Source organism: Pelodiscus sinensis, chromosome 12 (genome assembly GCF_049634645.1).
Source record: "Pelodiscus sinensis isolate JC-2024 chromosome 12, ASM4963464v1, whole genome shotgun sequence".
Lineage (NCBI taxonomy): Eukaryota > Metazoa > Chordata > Testudines > Trionychidae > Pelodiscus > Pelodiscus sinensis.
The window spans coordinates 48,962,629-48,982,431 of NC_134722.1; the positions used below are offsets into that span (position 1 = coordinate 48,962,629).

The following is a 19,803-nucleotide window of genomic DNA, read 5'->3' on the forward strand; positions in this document are numbered from 1 at the left end:
GGGTGCCCCCAGTCTCGGTGCGACGGCAGCTCCGTCGGCCTGCTCAGCCCTGGAAAACCCCTCTTGCCCCTGCAGCCTGCACCTCCCGGACAGAGGCTACCACGGCAGGGCCCACGGGGCCGTAACCCGGCCCTGGAGCAGGGATGCTGCAGCGGGGGGCTAGTGCCACCAGGACCGGACCCCTGCCAGGTCTCCGGGTGCCCCTACCTAGGATCAGTCTGGGCACACCCCTCCCAGACCTCGCCACACTGAAGGGTGCAGAGGGCAGCGGCCAGCATGGGGTCTCCCCCAAGGAGCAGCAGACGCCAGGCAGGGACTCTGCCAGCACACTTTTATTTCCACCGCGGGCGCTCAGACCGGTACAAATCTGCTGGGACCGCAGCCCCCGGCTGCCAGGGGGTGCCAGGCCACAGGAGGGCGACACGGTGCGGTAGCCACAGGGAGCGGAGGCCAGTGCACGTGGGAGGCCGAGGAGCCCACCGAGAGGGACGCCGACCTGGCGAGCGACGGGGGAGGCGATGCCAATCCAGTCCCAGGCCCACAGGCCCATGCCTGCGGGAGGCTGGAGGTAGCGGAAAGTGCTTCTTCCCTCTGGCCTCAGCTGACTGCCAGGGAGGCCTTAGTGAGTCTCCAAGGGTGGGGCAGCGGCTTTGCTGGTCCCTCGAGCCCCCACTCTGGAGCTGAGCAGGGGGTGCTGGGCTCCGGCAGTGTCTGGAGACCCTTCCTCCGCTAAGCGCCGCGCCCACCCTCCACCTCTGCCCCAACGGAGCCGCCGCGTCCCGCCAGCTCCCCCCGCTCACGGGCTCAGAGCACGACCCTTCGGTCTGGGGGCTCCCCCCGGCCGGCTCGCTGGTGCCTCACTTCCAGGTGCTTGTTCTGGACGCGCTCAAAGTGCTGCAGCAGCTCCAGGTAGTCGATGTTGGCAGCCGTCGCTTTCTTGAAGCCCAGCGTGCTCTTGGTGCTGTCCCTGGGGGGAGGGAGCAGAGTGAGAGGAGAGGCCAGGGCACCTGCCACGCACCCGGTGCCATTTCCACCCCCGCAGCGCTGCTCGTGGGACGCTGGCCCCAGGGCCGCGGCAGAGCGCCCGCCCGGGCAGCAGGGCAGCGGCGGGACAAGGACGGCGGCACAGCCTGCGCTAGGAGCAGGCCCAGGCCGAGGGTCTGGGTCTCACAGCAGTGACACGGCTGCCCTTCCCCCACGTTTCTAACCCACGCCCTGGTGCACAGCTCCGAGCGCCAGCCTGGTGTGGGGCTGAGCCATGGGCCTGGGAGAGCTGGCTCAGTGCGACAAGACAGGCCTGCACACAAGGCTGCTGGCGCGTCGGACGCCGGAGCCTGCACCACTCGCTGCCTAGAGCCGGGGAGGGGCTGGTGCCTTCCTGCAGCCGCTCCAGCCTGGGGGCAGGATGCCAGGTGTCCCCAGGACAGCCTGCTGCAGGCCTGCCCAGAGGAGCCGCCCAATGACCAGCCTGCCAGGGGTCCTGCGCCCCAGCACCGCCCCGCCTGAGCCCACCTGCAGCCCCCACGGGACCCCGGCTGGTCTGTGCCAGAGAGCCGGACCGGAAGGGCCAGAGCCCGGTGGGAGCACAGGGGCAGCAGCAGAGGCCTGGGGGGCCCTAGCACAGGGTTCTCGAGCCCCACCCCCAAAGAGACGTGACACTCGCAGCGGGAGGGCTCCTGCCCCGTGCGGCCGGCTACTCGGGGCCCTCCAGCTTGTGACAACCAGGCTGGGGCCTGGCCAGCTGCTGGTCCAGTCCCAGGTTCTGCGGAGCCCTCGAGCCCTGCGGCACTGCCTGCGGGAGGCTGTCCTGGCGCAGCGGGCACAGCGCCTGGGACGGGCTGCCCGAGCGGGGCGCTGCTGCTGCGAGGAAGCAGAGCTCTCAGCCGGGCTGCTGCCTCGGGTCCTCTCAAAGCCAGCCCATCTGGCCACCGCCCGCCCACGCCACCGGGCCCTTCGCTCCGTCCGACCGCACTCCCCTTCCTCTCCCTGCCTCCCACGCCCCGTGCAGGCTGCACCGTCTGCTCGCCCACCCCGGCTCCCACCCCACGGGCTCCGGCCCAACGCCAACCGCCCTCAAGCGCTGGGGTGGTGTCCGGCTCCTGGAGAGGCTCTGCCACAGCCCCCCACAAATCCCCATGTGGCGGGGGGGTGCAAGGCGAGGCGCCAAACGCACATGTGGAAACACCCGGCTTGGAGCCAGACGTGCTGCCTGGGACGCGGCCCCGGCCCAGATACAGCCAGTGGCGTGGAGAGCACACGAGCAGCGAGCCGGGGGAGAGAGCAGGAGGGGGGACGGTCTGCCCGGGCCCACGCAGGAGAGAACACGCTGCTGAGGGGAGGAGGGAAGGCAGCTGTTTGGTAGGAGCCATGGGCTGGGCTCAGCCACCCCCGAGGGGAGATCCCAGCCCCGTGCCAGGTGTGAGCACGGTCATTTCCCTCGGCTACTCGCGGGCACGGCCAAGGGATGCACAGGCTCCGGCTAGCGCGAGATGGCTCCAGGGGCTCCAGCCAGAGGGTCAAAGCACTTGCACTCCGGCAGCCAGCGCCCACAGAAGCCACGTGCGCGCTGCTACGGACAGAGGCGGGCTGGCAGCTTCAACGGATGTTCCTAGCGCAGAGCAGCCCCACGGCCGTGTAGAGTCACACCCGCAGTTCAAGCAGCTCCAGGGCTCTATGTCCCACGGGCACGAGGGCCAGGGATCGCCCGCTGGCTTCGTGGCACCAGGCGTCAAGGCTGGCAGAATGAGCTCGCCCAGGTGGGTGCTTGGGAAATGGGGAGCCCAAAAGCACAAACGGGTGCTGAGTGACCTGCGCCATTCTCCTGCTCCACTCCATGCTGGTCAGGCCTCGGCTGGAGTCGTGTCCAGTTCTGGGCACCGCAGTGCTGGAGAGACGTCGCCAGACTGGAGAAAGTCCAGAGAAGAGCAACACAAAACTGAAGGTCTAAAAACACCATGGCCCGCGAGGGAAGACGGAAGGAACTGGGCCGGGTTAGTCTGGCAAGGAGACAGGGGACAGGAGAGCGCTTTCCAAATAGCTGAAAGGGTGTCACGGGGGAGGGGGAATTGCTCCCCTTGGCTCTGCAGACAGGACAAGCAGCAACGGGACTGAGCTGCAGCCGGGGAGGTTGAGGTTGGACGTTGGGAAACCCGCCTGCCTGTCGGGGTGGCTAAGCACGGGGGGAAGTTGCTGAGGGAGGCTGTGGATGAAGAGCGGGTTGGACACAGTGTCAGGGATGGTCTGGTGCTTGGTCCTGCCGTGAGGGCAGGAGACAGGACTAGAAGGCCTCACAAGGCCCCTTCCAGGCCTAGGCAGAGGCTGCCCTGGTTTTGGAGGGGGGAACCTCTCCCCCGAGGGAAGGGGAGTCACAGAGGTGGAAGGCTAGGCCGGGGAAGAGCATGCGCGCTCCCACAGCGGAACGGGGACAGCGCCGGCTGCATGCTGCCTCGGGCACTGTGCGCGGGAAGCTGTACTCGCAGGCTTGGCCAGCTCATAAAGAGCATTTGTCTCCTTGAGATTAACTGGAATTAGGAGCCAGGCGGCTTGCGGGCCGGGTGCATGGCTGCCCGAGGCTTCCCCTGGCCTGGACACGTCGCGAGGGAGGCCAATCCGGGAACCCGGCCGCCCCATCCACACACAGCGTGAGGAGCCGGGCTGACGGGTTTGCGGAGCTCTGAGGAGCTCAGGCCCCGCCCGGAAGGATTAACCCTTCAGGCCCGTTCCCAGCGCTCAGACAGGCAGAGCTGAACGGCAGTTTCTCCAGCTGAATCAGATGCTGCTTGAGGAGCCTCCTTCCTGTTTCCAGGCCGGGGCCTTTCCGCTGCGCTCTCCGGGCCTGCGCAGGGGCTGGGGAGCAGCGGCCCGGGTTCCCAGGAGGGAACAGACTCTGCTATTGTGCCTGGCCAGGGGCTCACACCGGGTTCAGAACCAGGCTTGCTGAGCCAAGGCCCAGTCTGTCAAGCAGCGCCACAGCCAGCTCGGAGCCCTCCGGCCATGGCGCATCTCACAGCCCTGGAGAATGCTGGGTGCCCGGCACAAGGCCCGGCCTCCGGAAGCTCTGAGCGAAGGGCACGCTGAGCACCTGGGGCCCCTCAGCAGGCAGGCCGAGATGGAGGCCCGCAGCCGTGAGGGCCACGCCGGGGCAGTGCTCCAGGTGCTGGGGCGCCGCAGTCTGGAGACGCGTGGCCTACGGGAGCGCAGCCCCGTTTCACACCGACCCAGCCCCCCGAGTAGGGTGGCCAGTGGGCGGCTGCTTTAAATGCTGGGAGCCAGCTGGGGTGGGCAAGCTGCTGGCTTGCTCTTTCTGGCGCCAGTGGCAGCGGAAAACACAGGAACGACAAGAGGCAGGGTGGGCTAAATGGCAGGACTCTGGATGAGCCGGTCGAATTCCAGCTGTACCACTGGCCTGCGGCGTGACCGAGAGGGAGGCCCAGCTTGGTGCCTCAGTTCCCCCGCCGGCCTTTGCCGACTAACACCAGGTGGGGGCAGGGACAGCCCCTCTCTGTGCCTAGCGCAGTGGGTGCGTAATTGCAGGAGACAAGCGCAGACGTGCCTCTCCTGTGCCGACCCCTCCTGGATTAAGAGATTAACCCAGGGGTTAGCGCTGGTCAGACGGGGAGCCCAGGCAAGGCGGCAATGGTGCAGACAAAGGAGGGGAGGCACCTTGATGGGGCCCCCGGACAGCTCTGTGCAGCCAGGGGGTTAATCCCTTTCCCCCAGGGCTTCCCACCGCCCCAGCTGGCTTCCCCTGGGAGGGGCCGGCTTCCCCGTCTCATGGAATGTAGGTCAGTTAGCCAGAGGTGCAGGCTGACAGCTCAGAGCTCCACAAAGACAGCAGAGGACTCCTCCCCCGCGAATGCGCGCACACACACACGCACACGCACACGCACACACACGCATGCACACACACACGCACGCGCACACACACGCATGCACACACACACGCACGCACACGCGCACACACGCACCCCCCCTCCCCCAGTGGGGACGGCTCCTCGGCACGGGCCCTGGAGAGCGGCCTGCTGGGGACAAGCGGCTTCCTGCGCCCCTTGGAACGCTGGCCCCAGGGCCCTGCAGAGGAGGGATAAGCCTTTGACAGCGCCACACAGGATGTGCCCTCCCAGCTCATTAGCCAGGGCTTCAAAGAGCAGCAGCCCAGCGCAATGGAGGAGCTGGGCAGCCAGGCCAGGGTACCCCTAGGAGCCTGCCCCACCATGGCTACACCCCTGGGGTATGTTGAGCCTGGCCCGTTTTAGGATAGCACCAGCTGGAGACCCTGGCAGGCCTTGCTGACCTGCCCCCCCGCGCTCTGCTCCAGTGAGGAGCAGAACCAGCCGCCCTGGCCCGCCTGAGGGGCAATCTGGAGGGACGGGCACTGGGCCAGCCCCGTGGCGCCCAGCGACACCAGCTGGAGAGCTCGCGGCCAGCCGGCGGCAGGGTGCAGAGCCAGGCTGGGTGCTGGCGGGGGCTGGGCCCGGTCTGCACGGCTGAGGCTGAGGCGCCAAGGCGTGCCCACAGAAGGGGCCATTGGGATCAGGCAGCCGGAGGTCCTGCGTGACCAGAATCGGGGGGCTGCCCAGAGGCAGAGGGGCCAGGAGCGGCAGAAGCCTCCGAGGCAGGAGAGCAGAGCAGGCAGCTGTCCAAGGCCCAGTGGCCCACGAACCTCGCAGGAGGCCGAGCGCGAGACCCCTGGCTCCCCACACGGCCTGTTGCAGGAGCCCCGGGTAGCTCCCAGGGCCATTCCCAGCCGGGGGGGGAGGGGAGCTGACGGGAACGGCGCCGGGCTCCATCCAGCGCAAATCGTCTCCAGAGCTCTGCTTGTTTCCATGGCGACCCCACAAGTGAAATTTTCCATCCTAGATGCCAAATGCCTGTGGATGAGGCGCAGCCCTCCCAGGGCTCCCAAATATAGACACAGCCGCCGAGCAGCCACCGGGCCGGGCCGGCGGCAGCGCGCAGGACACCTCGGGCCGGGCCCTTTCCCGCGCCGGGCCGGCGGCAGCGCGCAGGACGCCTCGGGCCGGGCCCTTTCCCGCGCCGGGCCGGCGGCAGCGCGCAGGACGCCTCGGGCCGGGCCCTTTCCCGCGCCGGGCCGGCGGCAGCGCGCAGGACGCCTCGGGCCGGGCCCTTTCCCGCGCCGGGCTGGCGGCAGCGCGCAGGACGCCTCGGGCCGGGCCCTTTCCCGCGCCGGGCCGGCGGCAGCGCGCAGGACGCCTCGGGCCGGGCCCTTTCCCGCGCCGGGCCGGCGGCAGCGCGCAGGACGCCTCGGGCCGGGCCCTTTCCCGCGCCGGGCCGGCGGCAGCGCGCAGGACGCCTCGGGCCGGGCCCCTTTCCCGCGCCGGGCCGGCGGCAGCGCGCAGGACGCCTCGGGCCGGGCCCTTTCCCGCGCCGGGCCGGCGGCAGCGCGCAGGACGCCTCGGGCCGGGCCCTTTCCCGCGCCGGGCCGGCGGCAGCGCGCAGGACGCCTCGGGCCGGGCCCTTTCCCGCGCCGGGCCGGCGGCAGCACGCCTCGGGCTGGGCCCCTTTCCCGCGCCAGGCTGGCGGCAGCGCGCAGGACGCCTCGGGCCGGGCCCTTTCCCGCGCCGGGCCGGCGGCAGCACGCCTCGGGCTGGGCCCCTTTCCCGCGCCGGGCTGGCGGCAGCGCGCAGGACGCCTCGGGCCGGGCCCTTTCCCGTGCCGGGCCGGCGGCAGCGCGCAGGACGCCTCGGGCCGGGCCCTTTCCCGCGCCAGGCCGGCGGCAGCGCGCAGGACGCCTCGGGCCGGGCCCTTTCCCACGCCGGGCCAGGGGCAGCACGCCTCAGGCTGGGCCCGTTTCCCGCGCCAGGCCAGGGGCAGCACGCCTCAGGCTGGGCCCGTTTCCCGCGCCGGGCCGGGGCAGCACGCCTCAGGCTGGGCCCGTTTCCCGCGCCGGGCCGGCGGCAGCACGCCTCAGGCCGGGCCCTTTCCCGCGCCGGGCTGCAGCGGAGCAGGCGGCTCAGAGCAGCCCCGATGCTGCTTGCACAGCGGGGGCTCTGCCTGGCCAGCCAAGCAGCTCCCGCGCCAGCCCCAGGTCTCAGTGCCTGCCAGATGCCCTTGACTGCTGCAGAAGGCAGAGGCACCCTGGCATCTCCGGGATGTTGCCGGAGGGGGAGTTGCAGCAGGAGTCAGATGCCTCTGCCCATCTCCCCAGCTACCCGCTGCAGCAGGGCAGGGCGCCAGCAGGCTGCTGCAAGCAGACAAGTCTCTGCCCACCACCCCCTACGGGTCACGGCTTTGTCTCAAAGGGAAGGGCAGCTCCACTAAATACTGCGCGCAGGTCACCCCGCCCCAGCCAACAGCTGAGCACGGTTCAGGCCCCTCCCACACGACTCCTCTCCCTCCCCAGGGCTGCCCTTGCGCCTGCCCACATCCTGCCCATCTTCCCGGGCCCAGTCCATGCTGCGCCACTGAACAGCAGAGCCGAGGGGCTCAGCACGGGCAGGGCTGGAACGCTGGGGGCGCATCATGCTAAGAGCTCTGGGTTGGCTCCCACCCGGGCAGTGCCCGTTCCTGGAGTATAATGCACACGCTGCTGGCAGGGAGGCTCCGAGCGCCTCTGAAGAGGGCTGGAGGCCCTGTCCCTGGGGCCAGCCATGGCTGGTGTCACTCACGTGGTCTGCAGGAGCTCGGGGTTGGGCACGCACTGCAGGCGGTGGGAGAGGAGCTGGAAGGCGCTGCTCTGAGGCAGCAGCATCAGCAGCCCGTAGAGAGCCCTGATCAGGTAGGGGTTATTCTTCACGTCCAGCAGCTGCAGGCGCAGATCTGTGGCCAGAACAGACAGGTGAGAACAGCTGTTCCATCGGGCAGTCGCACCCCCAAGCCACCCCCCAGGGCTTCCAGAGAGAGCTGGGTCCTTCCTTACGAGCCACCCCTAGCGCTTCCTGGTCAGCCCACGAAAGCAGCCCCTGGGAGCCACGTGCCCACCTGCCCCCAGGCCGGCAAGCACAACTCCCCCCGGGCCCGTCACTCTCCACCCCAACGCCAGCTTCGACGTGCCACTGCTGCCACCACGCAGGGCTGCTGGGCAGGAATCCCCTTCAACACCACGCTGCTCAGAGCATTGGCACTCCCAGTTCCAGCCGCCAGGCCGCCACGCACCCAGGCGGTGCTGGGAAAAGATGCCTCCTACTAGGCCCCTGGGCGGGCACCGTGGCACCCCTGGAGGCCACTGCTTCGGTCCACGCCCTGCCACCGTCCCCAGCTTCAGCTGCAGTGGCCCTGCATGGACGGGGACGGGGTGGCCTCTCAGGCCCAAGTGGCATTTGGATCCTGGCCCTGGAAAGGCAGGCTCAGAACAGGGCAAAACGCTGCGCCCTGGCAGGCAAACTCCATTTCCAAAGCAGCCCAGGGTAGGACAGACCCCCCGTGGAACCAGCCCTGCCCTGCAGCTCAGAACCTGCCCATGGCCAGTGTCCCCTGGAAGCTGTGCACTTGTGCGACTGCTCAGAAGAGATTCAGATGCTAAATAGATGATTAACAAACCTTAACAAAGGGTTTATTTCTACTGGTGGTGCACATTAGCACATGCAGTGGCGCATATAACAAACTTGATTCTGCACATGGACGGGAAGCAGAAGGAACACTGCCAATGCCCATAGATTAGATGGTTTCCTGGTGTCATTCCGCTTCTCGGCCATCCCTTGCATACATCCCTTCACCACCTTGCAGATGGGCGGCTCAAGTCAACCCGTTGCAGTTCTACAGTGCAAAGTACCCAGGTAAAACCAGCACTTTCCTGCTCTACAGACCTACACACTCAGCATCACACCCCACCTGCAGCCGCTCGGGGGACAAGAAGGGCAGTTTGCTACCCTGGAGGTGACACTAGGAGGGCTTGTCACGGGGATGGCAATGTGCTATGCCAGCCCCTGTGGCACACCGACCTGTCCTGCATCTCTGCCAGCCCTCCTCTGGGACAGACGGCCCCTTATGCTGGGGCAGAGCAACATCCTACTTGCTCCAGCTCAATCGCACCTTAGAATTCCCACAGACAACACTCAGCCGGCCCTGAACCAGATTCTGAAGGCGTATCCGCCAGGAGAGGGCCGCGCGGACAGACACACGTCCCGACTCTGAAGGCGTATCCGCCAGGAGAGGGCCGCGCGGACAGACACACGTCCCGACTCTGAAGGCGTATCCGCCAGGAGAGGGCCGCGCGGACAGACACACGTCCCGACTCTGAAGGCGTATCCGCCAGGAGAGGGCCGCGCGGACAGACACACGTCCCAACTCTGAAGGCGTATCCGCCAGGAGAGGGCCGCGCGGACAGACACACGTCCCGACTCTGAAGGCGTATCCGCCAGGAGAGGGCCGCACGGACAGACACACGTCCCGACTCTGAAGGCGTATCCGCCAGGACAGACACACGTCCCGACTCTGAAGGCGTATCCGCCAGGAGAGGGCCGCGCGGACAGACACACGTCCCGACTCTGAAGGCGTATCCGCCAGGAGAGGGCCGCGTGGACACACACGTCCCTGCGCAGTGCTGGCTGTCCCTTAGGGCTGAGCCAGCTCGGCACTGGGGCGCTCTTGCTCGTTCCCGGTACCACTCGCCACGCAGAGCCCACACCTACCCTGTTCCTCCCCTCCCCCTGGGTCCAGCGAGAGAGTTCTTCGGGGAGCGCAGGCAGCAAAGCCTTTTGCCCTGGGTAAGGTTGCGCACTTGCCCCTGGCACTGCTGGGCTGCCTTCCTCTCCCGTCAGGCGAGCCCCTCCCAGGCTTGCAGGGCAGACGCCCACGCTGGGCCTTGCAGTACAGGCTATGGCTGGGAGACGGAAGCTACTGCAGACAGCGAACACTGCACATGCCGAATGCAAACCCCACGGCCACCAGGCGAGCCATCCGGCCGCCGCTGCGCATATCAGCACTCAGCTGCACCACGGGGAGCTTGGCATGAGCTGGCACCTGCCCTGCCGGATCCCAGCGCGCGCCCACATGCCTGAGCGGACGCTGCTCTTTCAGCAGCATCCAAACGGGCTCAGCCGCTGGCCGGCCCTGCAGGCAGGAAGAGCTGGGCCCGAGGCGAAAGCCGTATGCAGGCAGGGACCCGGGTTCCACCGCTTGCCCAGGACTCCCTGCAGCACCGCTATGCTAGTCCTCGTCCTGGCAAAGGACCATGACAAGGGCAGACCCTCCGTCCAAGCCCCGACTCCTTTCCCCGCACCCCACGAGGGGCCTGAGCTGGCGGGAGGGCCGGCGAGTCCCGTCCGCTCAGCCAGGGCCCAGCCTCTCCCTATTTCCCACCTGAGGCGAGCAGGCTCCCCGCAACACCTCTGAGCTGACCCGCTGCGGCACTGCCTGCTCCGTGGGGAGGGCTTCCGGAACCTTCCACCTTTCCCATCTCAGCTCCTCTGCCCAGCTAAGGGACCCCCCCATGTGCCAGCCCTGCGTCCTGGACTTGTAGCATGACAGAAATTTCCATGACAACAGGCTAGGATGCGGCAAGATTTGGGAACAAAGACACTGTGTGTGGGGGGGGGGGGGGTAAAGGAGGAGATGGAGCCAGGGGCCCCGGCAGGAGACCAGCGACTGAATGGGGAGTCCCCCGTGGAAGAGCTGGGTGCTGGGGCGGACGGGGACTGTGCAGGACAGAAATCTGGATTCCACACCCTGGCCCCGCGGGTGGTGCAGAGGCACCAGGGATCCAGGTGGCCTGCCAGACTGGCCCAGCCTGCAGGGAGGCGTGTTCCACTCTGGCAGTGCAAAGGTGTCTGCCCCAAGGACACTGAACTCGGATGAGGGCAGCCAGCAGCTTCGCCGTGGGGGCAGCCTCCCATCCTGCTGCCCCATGGGCCAGCTAACGCCCCAGGGAGGGGCAGCCCGGAGAGGGACTCCATTCCCTGCTCCAGGAGGAGCAGGGTGAGGCAGCCATGGCAAGGGGGCCGGGAGGGACCCACAGCTCACATTAAGGCCATCCTGGGCCTGACAGCTCAGTGCACGGAGGCTGCACACACTGGAGGGCTGGGGCTAGGCCCTGTGGGACGGGTGTCCTCGCCCAGCTCAGGCCCCGTGTTCAGGCTTTTCTTCCACTCCAGGGCTCCGAGCTCTCTCGGTTGCCAAAGGAGAGCGGAGATTCCAGCGGAAGCTCACGACTCCAGCAGCCGAGGGCCAAGCAGGGGGGCAGTGGGCCGAGCCGGAGCCCAGCCGTGGATTTCAGCCCTGGCCCTGCCTCCTTTGACAGCTGTTTGCTGCAGGCAGGAACCTTGCGGCACATGCTGTGTCCTGCAGCCACGTCCCAGCTGGGAAGTTAAGCAGGGCCCGGCTGGTCTGGACGTGGCCGGAGAACCTGCAAGGGCAGCAAGGGCTGCAGAAGGCAGGCGGGTAAGTCAGCAGCCCTCTGCTGGCTGGTCTCACAGAGGGGCCGAAGGAATCTGCTGGCTGAGCCGGCCATCTGACTGGAATAATCCTGCCTTATCCAGCTTAGTGCCCGCAGCAATGGGGTCGAGCACCCCAGCCTTGGGAGGCAACTGAGCCGCTCCACAACCTCCCAGGAGGCAGCTGAGGGCTCACTACAGCGCCCACACGGCCAGCCTCTGGCAGGAGCATCTGAGCCGGACCCGGGTGCCAGGCGTGCTGGGCGCTTGCTCCGTGCGTCAGCCTGGGGCCACTCGTGAGGAACGCCCTTCGGTGTCCAGGGGAACCGTGCCAGGGAGGGCCATGGGCTCTTAGAAGGGGGGAGACAGGCGAAGGGACGGCTCCCAAGGACCTTACCCCCCGACACGGGAACCCAGGTGGATGGTGCCTGGATACAGAGACAGCAGCCTTTGCGCTGAACAGCTGCACAGGGCGGGCAAGCGGCGATGGAGCCTAGCTCTGCTAAGGCCTAGCCCACAACACTGCCATTTGCTGCCAGCTTCGGCACTCAGCTGTTCGCTCTCCTCTGATCACGCCCCGCTCCATTCATCAGGATGGAGGCAAGTCCTAGCGCCCTCCCTCCCTCGCCGACCAAGGCTCATTTCACCGCTCGGTCTGGCTGCATGTGGATTTGAGAGCCCTTCAAGTATGGCCCAAACCCCGAATTCCGGCCTCTGAGCAAAACGCCCCAGAGCAGCAGGCAGGCAGCAAGGAAGACGCAGCTGCCTGAACTCACAGGGCGTGGGGACAGCTCAAGGTTCACTCACCACAGCACATCAGCTGGAACCACACAGTTCCCATGGCAATACCCCCTCCGGAAGCCCTAGACTGGCTGTGCATGAACTCTTCATTCTCTGGCTCAAGCTGCCACCGTGCCAACCTGGAATCCATCAGCTTAACCCTAAACAGCTTCTTGGATACAAATGTGCCCTGCTTCCCCCAGGCACAAGCCAAAGCCACCTGATCAGTTGGGGGTGATCAGAGTTGTGGTCTGCGCCCCAGCCAAGCCCCTGGCTCAGATGACCCCACACTCCCGCGAGTCCCTGCACCCCCACGTGCATCTAGAGCAGGCAAGCCCAGGAGGAACGCTGCCGCTGCACCTCAACGTTTCCAGCCTCTCCGAGTCGCCGCATTCCCACAGAGACGGGCATCTGCTGACTACCTGCGCTAGCCACAGGCGCCAATCCCAGCGCCCCGCTGGAGGAGGTTCCCTCTGGACTGCCTATCCCTGTGCTCGGCGCCAATGCTCTTAGCCCTGGTAACCTACATCTGGCGCCCTCCCTCCATGCGCAGTGCTACTGCAGGGCTCCCAACCCTCTCAGCAAGTCTCATCACTTCTGCTCTATTTGTTTGTGCAGCGCTGCCACTTGCGATGAAGGAGCAGGGAGGGGACGTGCCCCGGAGCCGCAGCATCCAAACAGGACACGCGCCGGGAGCCCCCCGGGCACGCACACACTCCTAGAACAGACGGGCTCTGGATGATCCTTACACGTGAAAATTGGACACTCGATGAGCTGCACCAGCTTGTCTACCTCTGTGAGGAAATCCACTGTGACCTCCAGGTCCCCGCTGGACAAGCTGGTTAAGGAAACAGCCCCGCGAAAGGGCAGCCACCGTGGTCAGCGCTGAGCACAGTTGAACGCCCAGGGCTTACTGGAGCAATAGCAGTGAGGTGCAGGGCCGATTCCTCGGCTGCTCTATTGCTGCATCTGGGGGGGTGCACTGCACATCGGGGCAGGTATCCCAACAGAGCGGCAGCTGCACGCATCACACCTGCATGCGCAGATGGGAACTCGCGGCTCAGCCGCCAGCATGTGCATGGAATTACCTGGCCAGGGCTAATCTGGAAACGTGACCGAGTCTTTTCTAACTGTGGGTAGTAAACGATGAGTGAGAGTGTGAGTGTGTGCGTGCGTGTGTGCATGTGTGTGCGTGTGCATGAGTGTCTGTGTCACACACACGCTCTCTCTCAAGCTTCCTCTGACTTCAACGGAAGGCTTCATTCTCCTCCTAGCCACACAGCAGCAAGCTGCAAGCAGCTGGCTCCTACAGGAAGTGCACAACAAACGAGAAATCTTCCCGGGGGTGGGAGGGAGGAGAGTTTGCAGGAGGCTGCAAGGAGGTGACCTAGAATTCAAGGGGGCCAGGAGTCTCCGCTCTTTAAACCAAGAGCAGGGAAAACCCGGCTGCCCTTCAGGCCAGTGGCGGGTTTGGCATCTGGGCCCCACAGAGGAAAGGAGCCGGGCCGTAGCAATCCAGGGTTCCCATCACCTCAGATGAACTCAGGGGACCCTGTCGATCACCATTAAGCCTGTGTGCAGGGAGTCTCATGTTTTGCTGGCACAGGGACATGATCACTATGCTCAACATAAACAGTGAGCTCAGCGGAACTGCTGGGGAACCACAGAGACCTGGGCTGGGTCCCGGGGGCTTGCTAAGCCAGGCAGCATTGCGGCGAGGCTCGCGAGCCCTCTGAGGAGGCCAAGCGCGGCCGCGGCGAAGGGGGCTGGGAACGCCCTGGCCGGGGAGAGCAGGATCGTGCTTGCACTGAAATTCAGCCGGAGCAGCAGGCGGAGCACAGCCCACGGGCCCATTTCTGCTGCAGGAACGGCCAGGGCCCAGCTCCAACTGGGGCAAGGCTCGTTCCGAGATCCCTCCCCCAGCTGACCTGCCGGAGCCTTTCTGCAGCAGGGCCCAGGCCCTGGGGCAGCCTAGCGCACACAGGCACCGCTCCCAGCCGGGGCGTGGGCTTGCACCGAAGCAGCGGCAGCACCGTGGCAGCAGCTGGGGGGTCCCGGGGTGCAGGGAGAGGAAGGTCAGTTACATTCGCCCATCAGCTGCTCACCGTGCAGGGCTCCTCGGAGCAGAGGGCTGGGATCGGGGAATCCAGCCCCCCGCCCCCCGGCTGAGCTCTGTGCAGCTACAGAAAGAGGACCAGGGTGGGATGGCACCCTTGCGCAGTGGGGCTTTCAGTCACGGGATGCCCCCAGGAGAGATGCATGGAGCTGCAGCGCCAGCTCCAGAGGGGGACTGGCCTTACCCGCTGCCCTGGCTGGGGAGACCTACGCCAGCACCCAGCCTGGCGGCACCGGCCCCTCTGCCCCCAGAAAAGGGCCCAGAGGGGAAAGCCTCCAGCTGCAGCCCAGGAAATGCTCTGGGGCCTTGGCTCTGGCTCCCTCAGCATGGAGGCCTTGAGTGCCCGGCCCCGGCCCGCCTGGAGATCCCGCCCGCCCCATGAACATGGGCCGAGGCTGCTCACCTGACCCAGCCAGCCAGGGCCACCAATGCAGCCTCTCCCCCTCCCCTGAGGAGGGGTGCCTGTCTCCCTGCCCGGCTGAGTGACAGCTGCCGCCCTGCACCCATCGCTTGCTGGGCCACTCGGAAACATGGCAGGGCAGCCCCTAAGCCCCAGGCTGGCCTCACCACAGGCCCAGTCTCCCTCTCCACCGGGGAAGGCCTGGGGTGCTGGCTCTGCACTAGTGTCACAAGCAGGACCCCCTGGAGAAAATCGTCTGCTGTCCCAGCTGGGAGCACAGCCCCAACCCCCGCTCCTCACGGCCGCCCTCCTGAATCTCAGCTCCGTGGGCCTGACTGCCCCTCCACTACTACCCCGAGAGCTGGTCTGACTTGCTCCCCTCCGGCCCTCACACACAGCAGCAACCGGAGAGGCCCCTTCCCAGCCGGGAGGGCGAGTGGCGTTGGGAGGAGCCACCCCAATCAGCGGTTTCACCCCCCCCCGATCGGTATGAACCCAGCAGCAAGGCTGGCTCCTCGGCGCCGACCTTGGGAGCCGGGGAACGGCGGCCGGGCAGGTCTGCTCCCTGCACCGGCTCCACGGTGCCTCCCCCCGGCTCCACACAGCCACCCCCCGCCTGCCCCTGCCGGCTCCACACAGCCACCCCCCGCCTGCCCCTGCCGGCTCCACGCAGCCCCCCCGCCTGCCCCTGCCGGCTCCACGCAGCCCCCCCGCCTGCCTGCTCGTCCCTGCACGCTCCCCTGGCTGCGCCGGCAGCAGCACAAAGGATACAACTTCTGGATGAGGTCGTAGGCGTGTTTGTAGTTCTGGGTGAGGAAGCAGAGGGACACGGTTGTCACGGGGTTGTGGCACCAGGAGCGGTACAGGCAGCAGAACAGGTTCCGGCTTTCCTGGGCAAAGAGGAAGCAGTGGGAAGTTGGACCCACACATGGGGGCGGGGGCCGACAGTTCAGCGGAGCCTTCCAGAGCTGGATTCTGCGGGTCTTTGCACCAACAGTAAGGGCTCGAGTGCCACAAGACCCGGACACTCCTGGGCTGTGCACGCACAGTGGTGTTTACAGAAGCCAACGGCCTGCTCCGGCCCTGGCTCGCTGCATGTAATTACCATAACTGGCCAGTGCCTGTGAAACGCCTGCCCCACTGGCCGCTTGTTTTCAGCAGGCATCTGTGGAGCAGGCTGGAAATGGGGCCGCAGACGGCTGCCGGGACGGGCTGGCAGACTCCGGTGGAGCGGGGCACTAGCTGGCTGTCTCCACCCCAGCACTGGCTGCACTGCACTCCGGTTACACGAAAGCTCTTTGGGGCATGTGGAGCGCTGGGACTGTCAAGTATCAGTGCCCCAGTTCTCCAGGACTCTGCAAAACAGGGGCAGGATATTGGCTGGGATCTTCCGGGCCACGTCCAAAGCTGGAGGGAATTTGGGAAACTGGCAGCCCCTTAACTTAGCAGGGGTACCACCGTGCTGATGCCACTGTGCGGGAGGGCAGGGACCACAGCACAGCAAGGGGTAGCTAGGAGGGGCCGACTTCCACCGGGCATCTGCCTCTGCGGAAAGAGCCAACAGTTCTCCTTGGTAGTCAGCGGCTTGGACAGGCTGCTTACTGCGGGCCTGGCGCACGAGGGGTCACCCGACCCCGGCCGAGCAGCAGAGCGCCCGAGGGGCAGGGCCAGCCCGAGGGAGTGCGGGCGCTGCTGGCCTGGATCGGACGGCTGCCCACCTGACGATCCAGCAGGGCTCCGACCCACGTGCCAGGAAAGCAGGACAGAGGGGCAGTGGGCTCTGGCGCAGCACTGTGTGGGGGAGGCCCTAGGACCAGGGAGAGGTCCCCCAACAGGAGGCCTGGACACTGAGCCTGGCAAAGCAGAGGGTGGGGGAGGGCTCTGAAGGGGCTAGAGCCAGCCAGCTCCTTTAGACAACCTGCGGGGAGCCAGGAGGGCTGAAGACATCAGGGAAGTCTTGGAAAACAGATGACGCCTAGAGAAGCTGGCGCTGGCTGCTTCCCAGGCGTCTCTCTCCTTTGAGAGCAACAGCAAGGCCGTGCGAGAGCACTACTGCTTCCTTGCACGCTCCCAGGCAGGCCGTGCTAGAGCACTACCGCTTCCTCGCACGCTCCCAGGCAGGCCGTGCTAGAGCACTACCGCTTCCTCGCACGCTCCCAGGCAGGCCGTGCTAGAGCACTACTGCTTCCTCGCACGCAGGGCAGAGCTGTGCAGGCTCCCAGGCAGGCCGTGCGAGAGCACTACCGCTTCCTCGCACGCTCCCAGGCAGGCCGTGCTAGAGCACTACTGCTTCCTCGCACGCAGGGCAGAGCTGCGCAGGCTCCCAGGCAGGCCGTGCTAAAGCACTACCACTTCCTTGCACGCTCCCAGGCAGGCCGTGCTAGAGCACTACCGCTTCCTTGCACGCTCCCAGGCAGGCCGTGCTAGAGCACTACTGCTTCCTCGCACGCAGGGCAGAGCTGCGCAGGCTCCCAGGCAGGCCGTGCTAAAGCACTACCACTTCCTTGCACGCTCCCAGGCAGGCCATGTTAGAGCACTACTGCTTCCTCGCACGCAGGGCAGAGCTGTGCAGGCTCCCAGGCAGGCCGTGCGAGAGCACTACTGCTTCCTTGCATGCTCCCAGGCAGGCCGTGCTAGAGCACTACCGCTTCCTCGCACGCTCCCAGGCAGGCCGTGCTAGAGCACTACTGCTTCCTCGCACGCAGGGCAGAGCTGCGCAGGCTCCCAGGCAGGCCGTGCTAAAGCACTACCACTTCCTTGCACGCTCCCAGGCAGGCCATGTTAGAGCACTACCGCTTCCTTGCACGCTCCCAGGCAGGCCGTGTTAGAGCACTACCGCTTCCTTGCACGCTCCCAGGCAGGCCGTGTTAGAGCACTACCGCTTCCTTGCACGCTCCCAGGCAGGCCATGCTAGAGCACTACCGCTTCCTCGCATGCAGGGCAGAGCTGCGCAGGCTCCCAGGCAGGCCGTGTTAGAGCACTACCGCTTCCTTGCACGCTCCCAGGCAGGCCGTGCTAGAGCACTACCGCTTCCTCGCATGCAGGGCAGAGCTGCGCAGGCTCCCAGGCAGGCCGTGTTAGAGCACTACCGCTTCCTTGCACGCTCCCAGGCAGGCCATGCTAGAGCACTACTGCTTCCTCGCATGCAGGGCAGAGCTGCGCAGGCTCCCAGGCAGGCCGTGTTAGAGCACTACCGCTTCCTTGCACGCTCCCAGGCAGGCCGTGCTAGAGCACTACTGCTTCCTCGCATGCAGGGCAGAGCTGCGCAGGCTCCCAGGCAGGCCGTGTTAGAGCACTACCGCTTCCTTGCACGCTCCCAGGCAGGCCATGCTAGAGCACTACTGCTTCCTCGCATGCAGGGCAGAGCTGCGCAGGCTCCCAGGCAGGCCGTGTTAGAGCACTACCGCTTCCTTGCACGCTCCCAGGCAGGCCGTGTTAGAGCACTACCGCTTCCTTGCACGCTCCCAGGCAGGCCGTGCTAGAGCACTACTGCTTCCTCGCACGCAGGGCAGAGCTGCGCAGGCTCCCAGGCAGGCCATGCTAGAGCACTACCACTTCCTCGCACGCAGGGGAGAGCCTTTCACACTCACAGGCAGGCCACGCCAGAGCACTACCGCTTCCTCGCACGCAGGGGAGAGCCTTTCACACTCACAGGCAGGCCGTGCTAGAGCACTACCACTTCCTCGCACGCAGGGGAGAGCCTTTCACACTCACAGGCAGGCCACGCCAGAACACTACCGCTTCCTCGCACGCAGGGGAGAGCCTTTCACACTCACAGGCAGGCCACGCCAGAACACTACCGCTTCCTCGCACGCAGGGGAGAGCCTTTCACACTCACAGGCAGGCCGTGCTAGAGCACTACCACTTCCTCGCACGCAGGGGAGAGCCTTTCACACTCACAGGCAGGCCACGCCAGAGCACTACCGCTTCCTCGCACGCAGGGGAGAGCCTTTCACACTCACAGGCAGGCCACGCCAGAGCACTACCGCTTCCTCGCACGCAGGGGAGAGCCTTTCACACTCAGGCAGGCCACGCCAGAACACTACCGCTTCCTTGCACGCAGGGGAGAGCCTTTTACACTCACAGGCAGGCCACGCCAGAGCACTACCGCTTCCTCGCACGCAGGGGAGAGCCTCGCACGCTCCCAGGCAGGCCACGCCAGAACACTACCGCTTCCTTGCACGCAGGGGAGAGCCTTTTACACTCACAGGCAGGCCACGCCAGAGCACTACCGCTTCCTCGCACGCAGGGGAGAGCCTCGCACACTCCCAGGCAGGCCACGCCAGAGCACTACCGCTTCCTCGCACGCAGGGGAGAGCCTCGCACGCTCCCAGGCAGGCCGTTCTGTGCTCAGACCCCACACACCTGGTACCCACTCCTGCTGCCTCTGCAGCCCAGGCCGCTGCTAGGGGCACTGTCTCGGACACAGGGTCAGTGCAGGGCCAAGGAGCCTCTCTCCGTGGTCCCAGCTGGCTGCGAGGGAGGCTCTCCACCCTTCAGGCCCCAGAACCAGTCCCCCCGAGAGCTGCCCTGCCCCTGTACTGCCCCAGGCAGCAGCTGAGGCAGAGAACAGGGCTCTCAGAGGAATGTGATGGGGCGATGCTACTACCATCACCTGTCCCTGTCCCGCGAGTGCCTGCGTCAGCTGCGCGGGGTGCAGTGGGCCCACGACAAAGGCTTGCATGCCGTGAGATCAGCTGACAAGACGGGCTGCTCAGCAGCATGCACCTGGCACCCCTCAGGCCGGCGGGGGGTTGGGAGGGCAGGAAGAGAACCTGGGGCTGCCTCCAAGCCCCCACTGGCACCCCCATACAGCACCGCCCTCCTCCCATTCCAGCATGGGCAGCGTGCCGCCGAGGGACAGCAAAGCCAACAGCAGCTGCTAGGAAAGAGCGGCAGAACGTGTGGTACCCCTCGTCGGGAACAGCACGCGGGCGGCTCCCCCCGCCTTGTACAGGGGGCGACGGAACCGCGTCCACGCCCCAGCCCGACTGCGGAAGCAGGCAGCTCGGAGAGCCAGCGGGCCAGGGTCTAAGCCACGACTGGGTGACGCAAGAACCAGGGCCCAGTGACACTGGTCTAGCCTGTGGGACCAGTGCCCAGGGGAGCTGTGAAGCTAAGAGCGCGGAGGGCCAGCTCAGTCCATGGACGCCAGCCTAAGCTCTGGGGGTCCCTGA

At 66.5% G+C, this 19,803-nt stretch overlaps 1 protein-coding gene across 1 annotated transcript in view; it reads right to left on the bottom strand.

The window, feature by feature from the left end:
* Window positions 1-316: 316 nt before the first annotated feature.
* The window catches only part of VAC14 (VAC14 component of PIKFYVE complex), a 108,597-nt gene continuing 89,110 nt past the window's right edge, over window positions 317-19,803 (bottom strand). The window contains exons 16-19 of the mRNA XM_075940642.1: window positions 15,398-15,516; window positions 12,860-12,939; window positions 7,629-7,779; window positions 317-967 (exon numbers count right to left, since the gene is read on the bottom strand). Coding sequence (XP_075796757.1) covers window positions 805-967; window positions 7,629-7,779; window positions 12,860-12,939; window positions 15,398-15,516 — 513 coding nt within the window. The 3' untranslated portion in view covers window positions 317-804. The remainder of the gene's footprint in view (window positions 968-7,628; window positions 7,780-12,859; window positions 12,940-15,397; window positions 15,517-19,803) is intronic.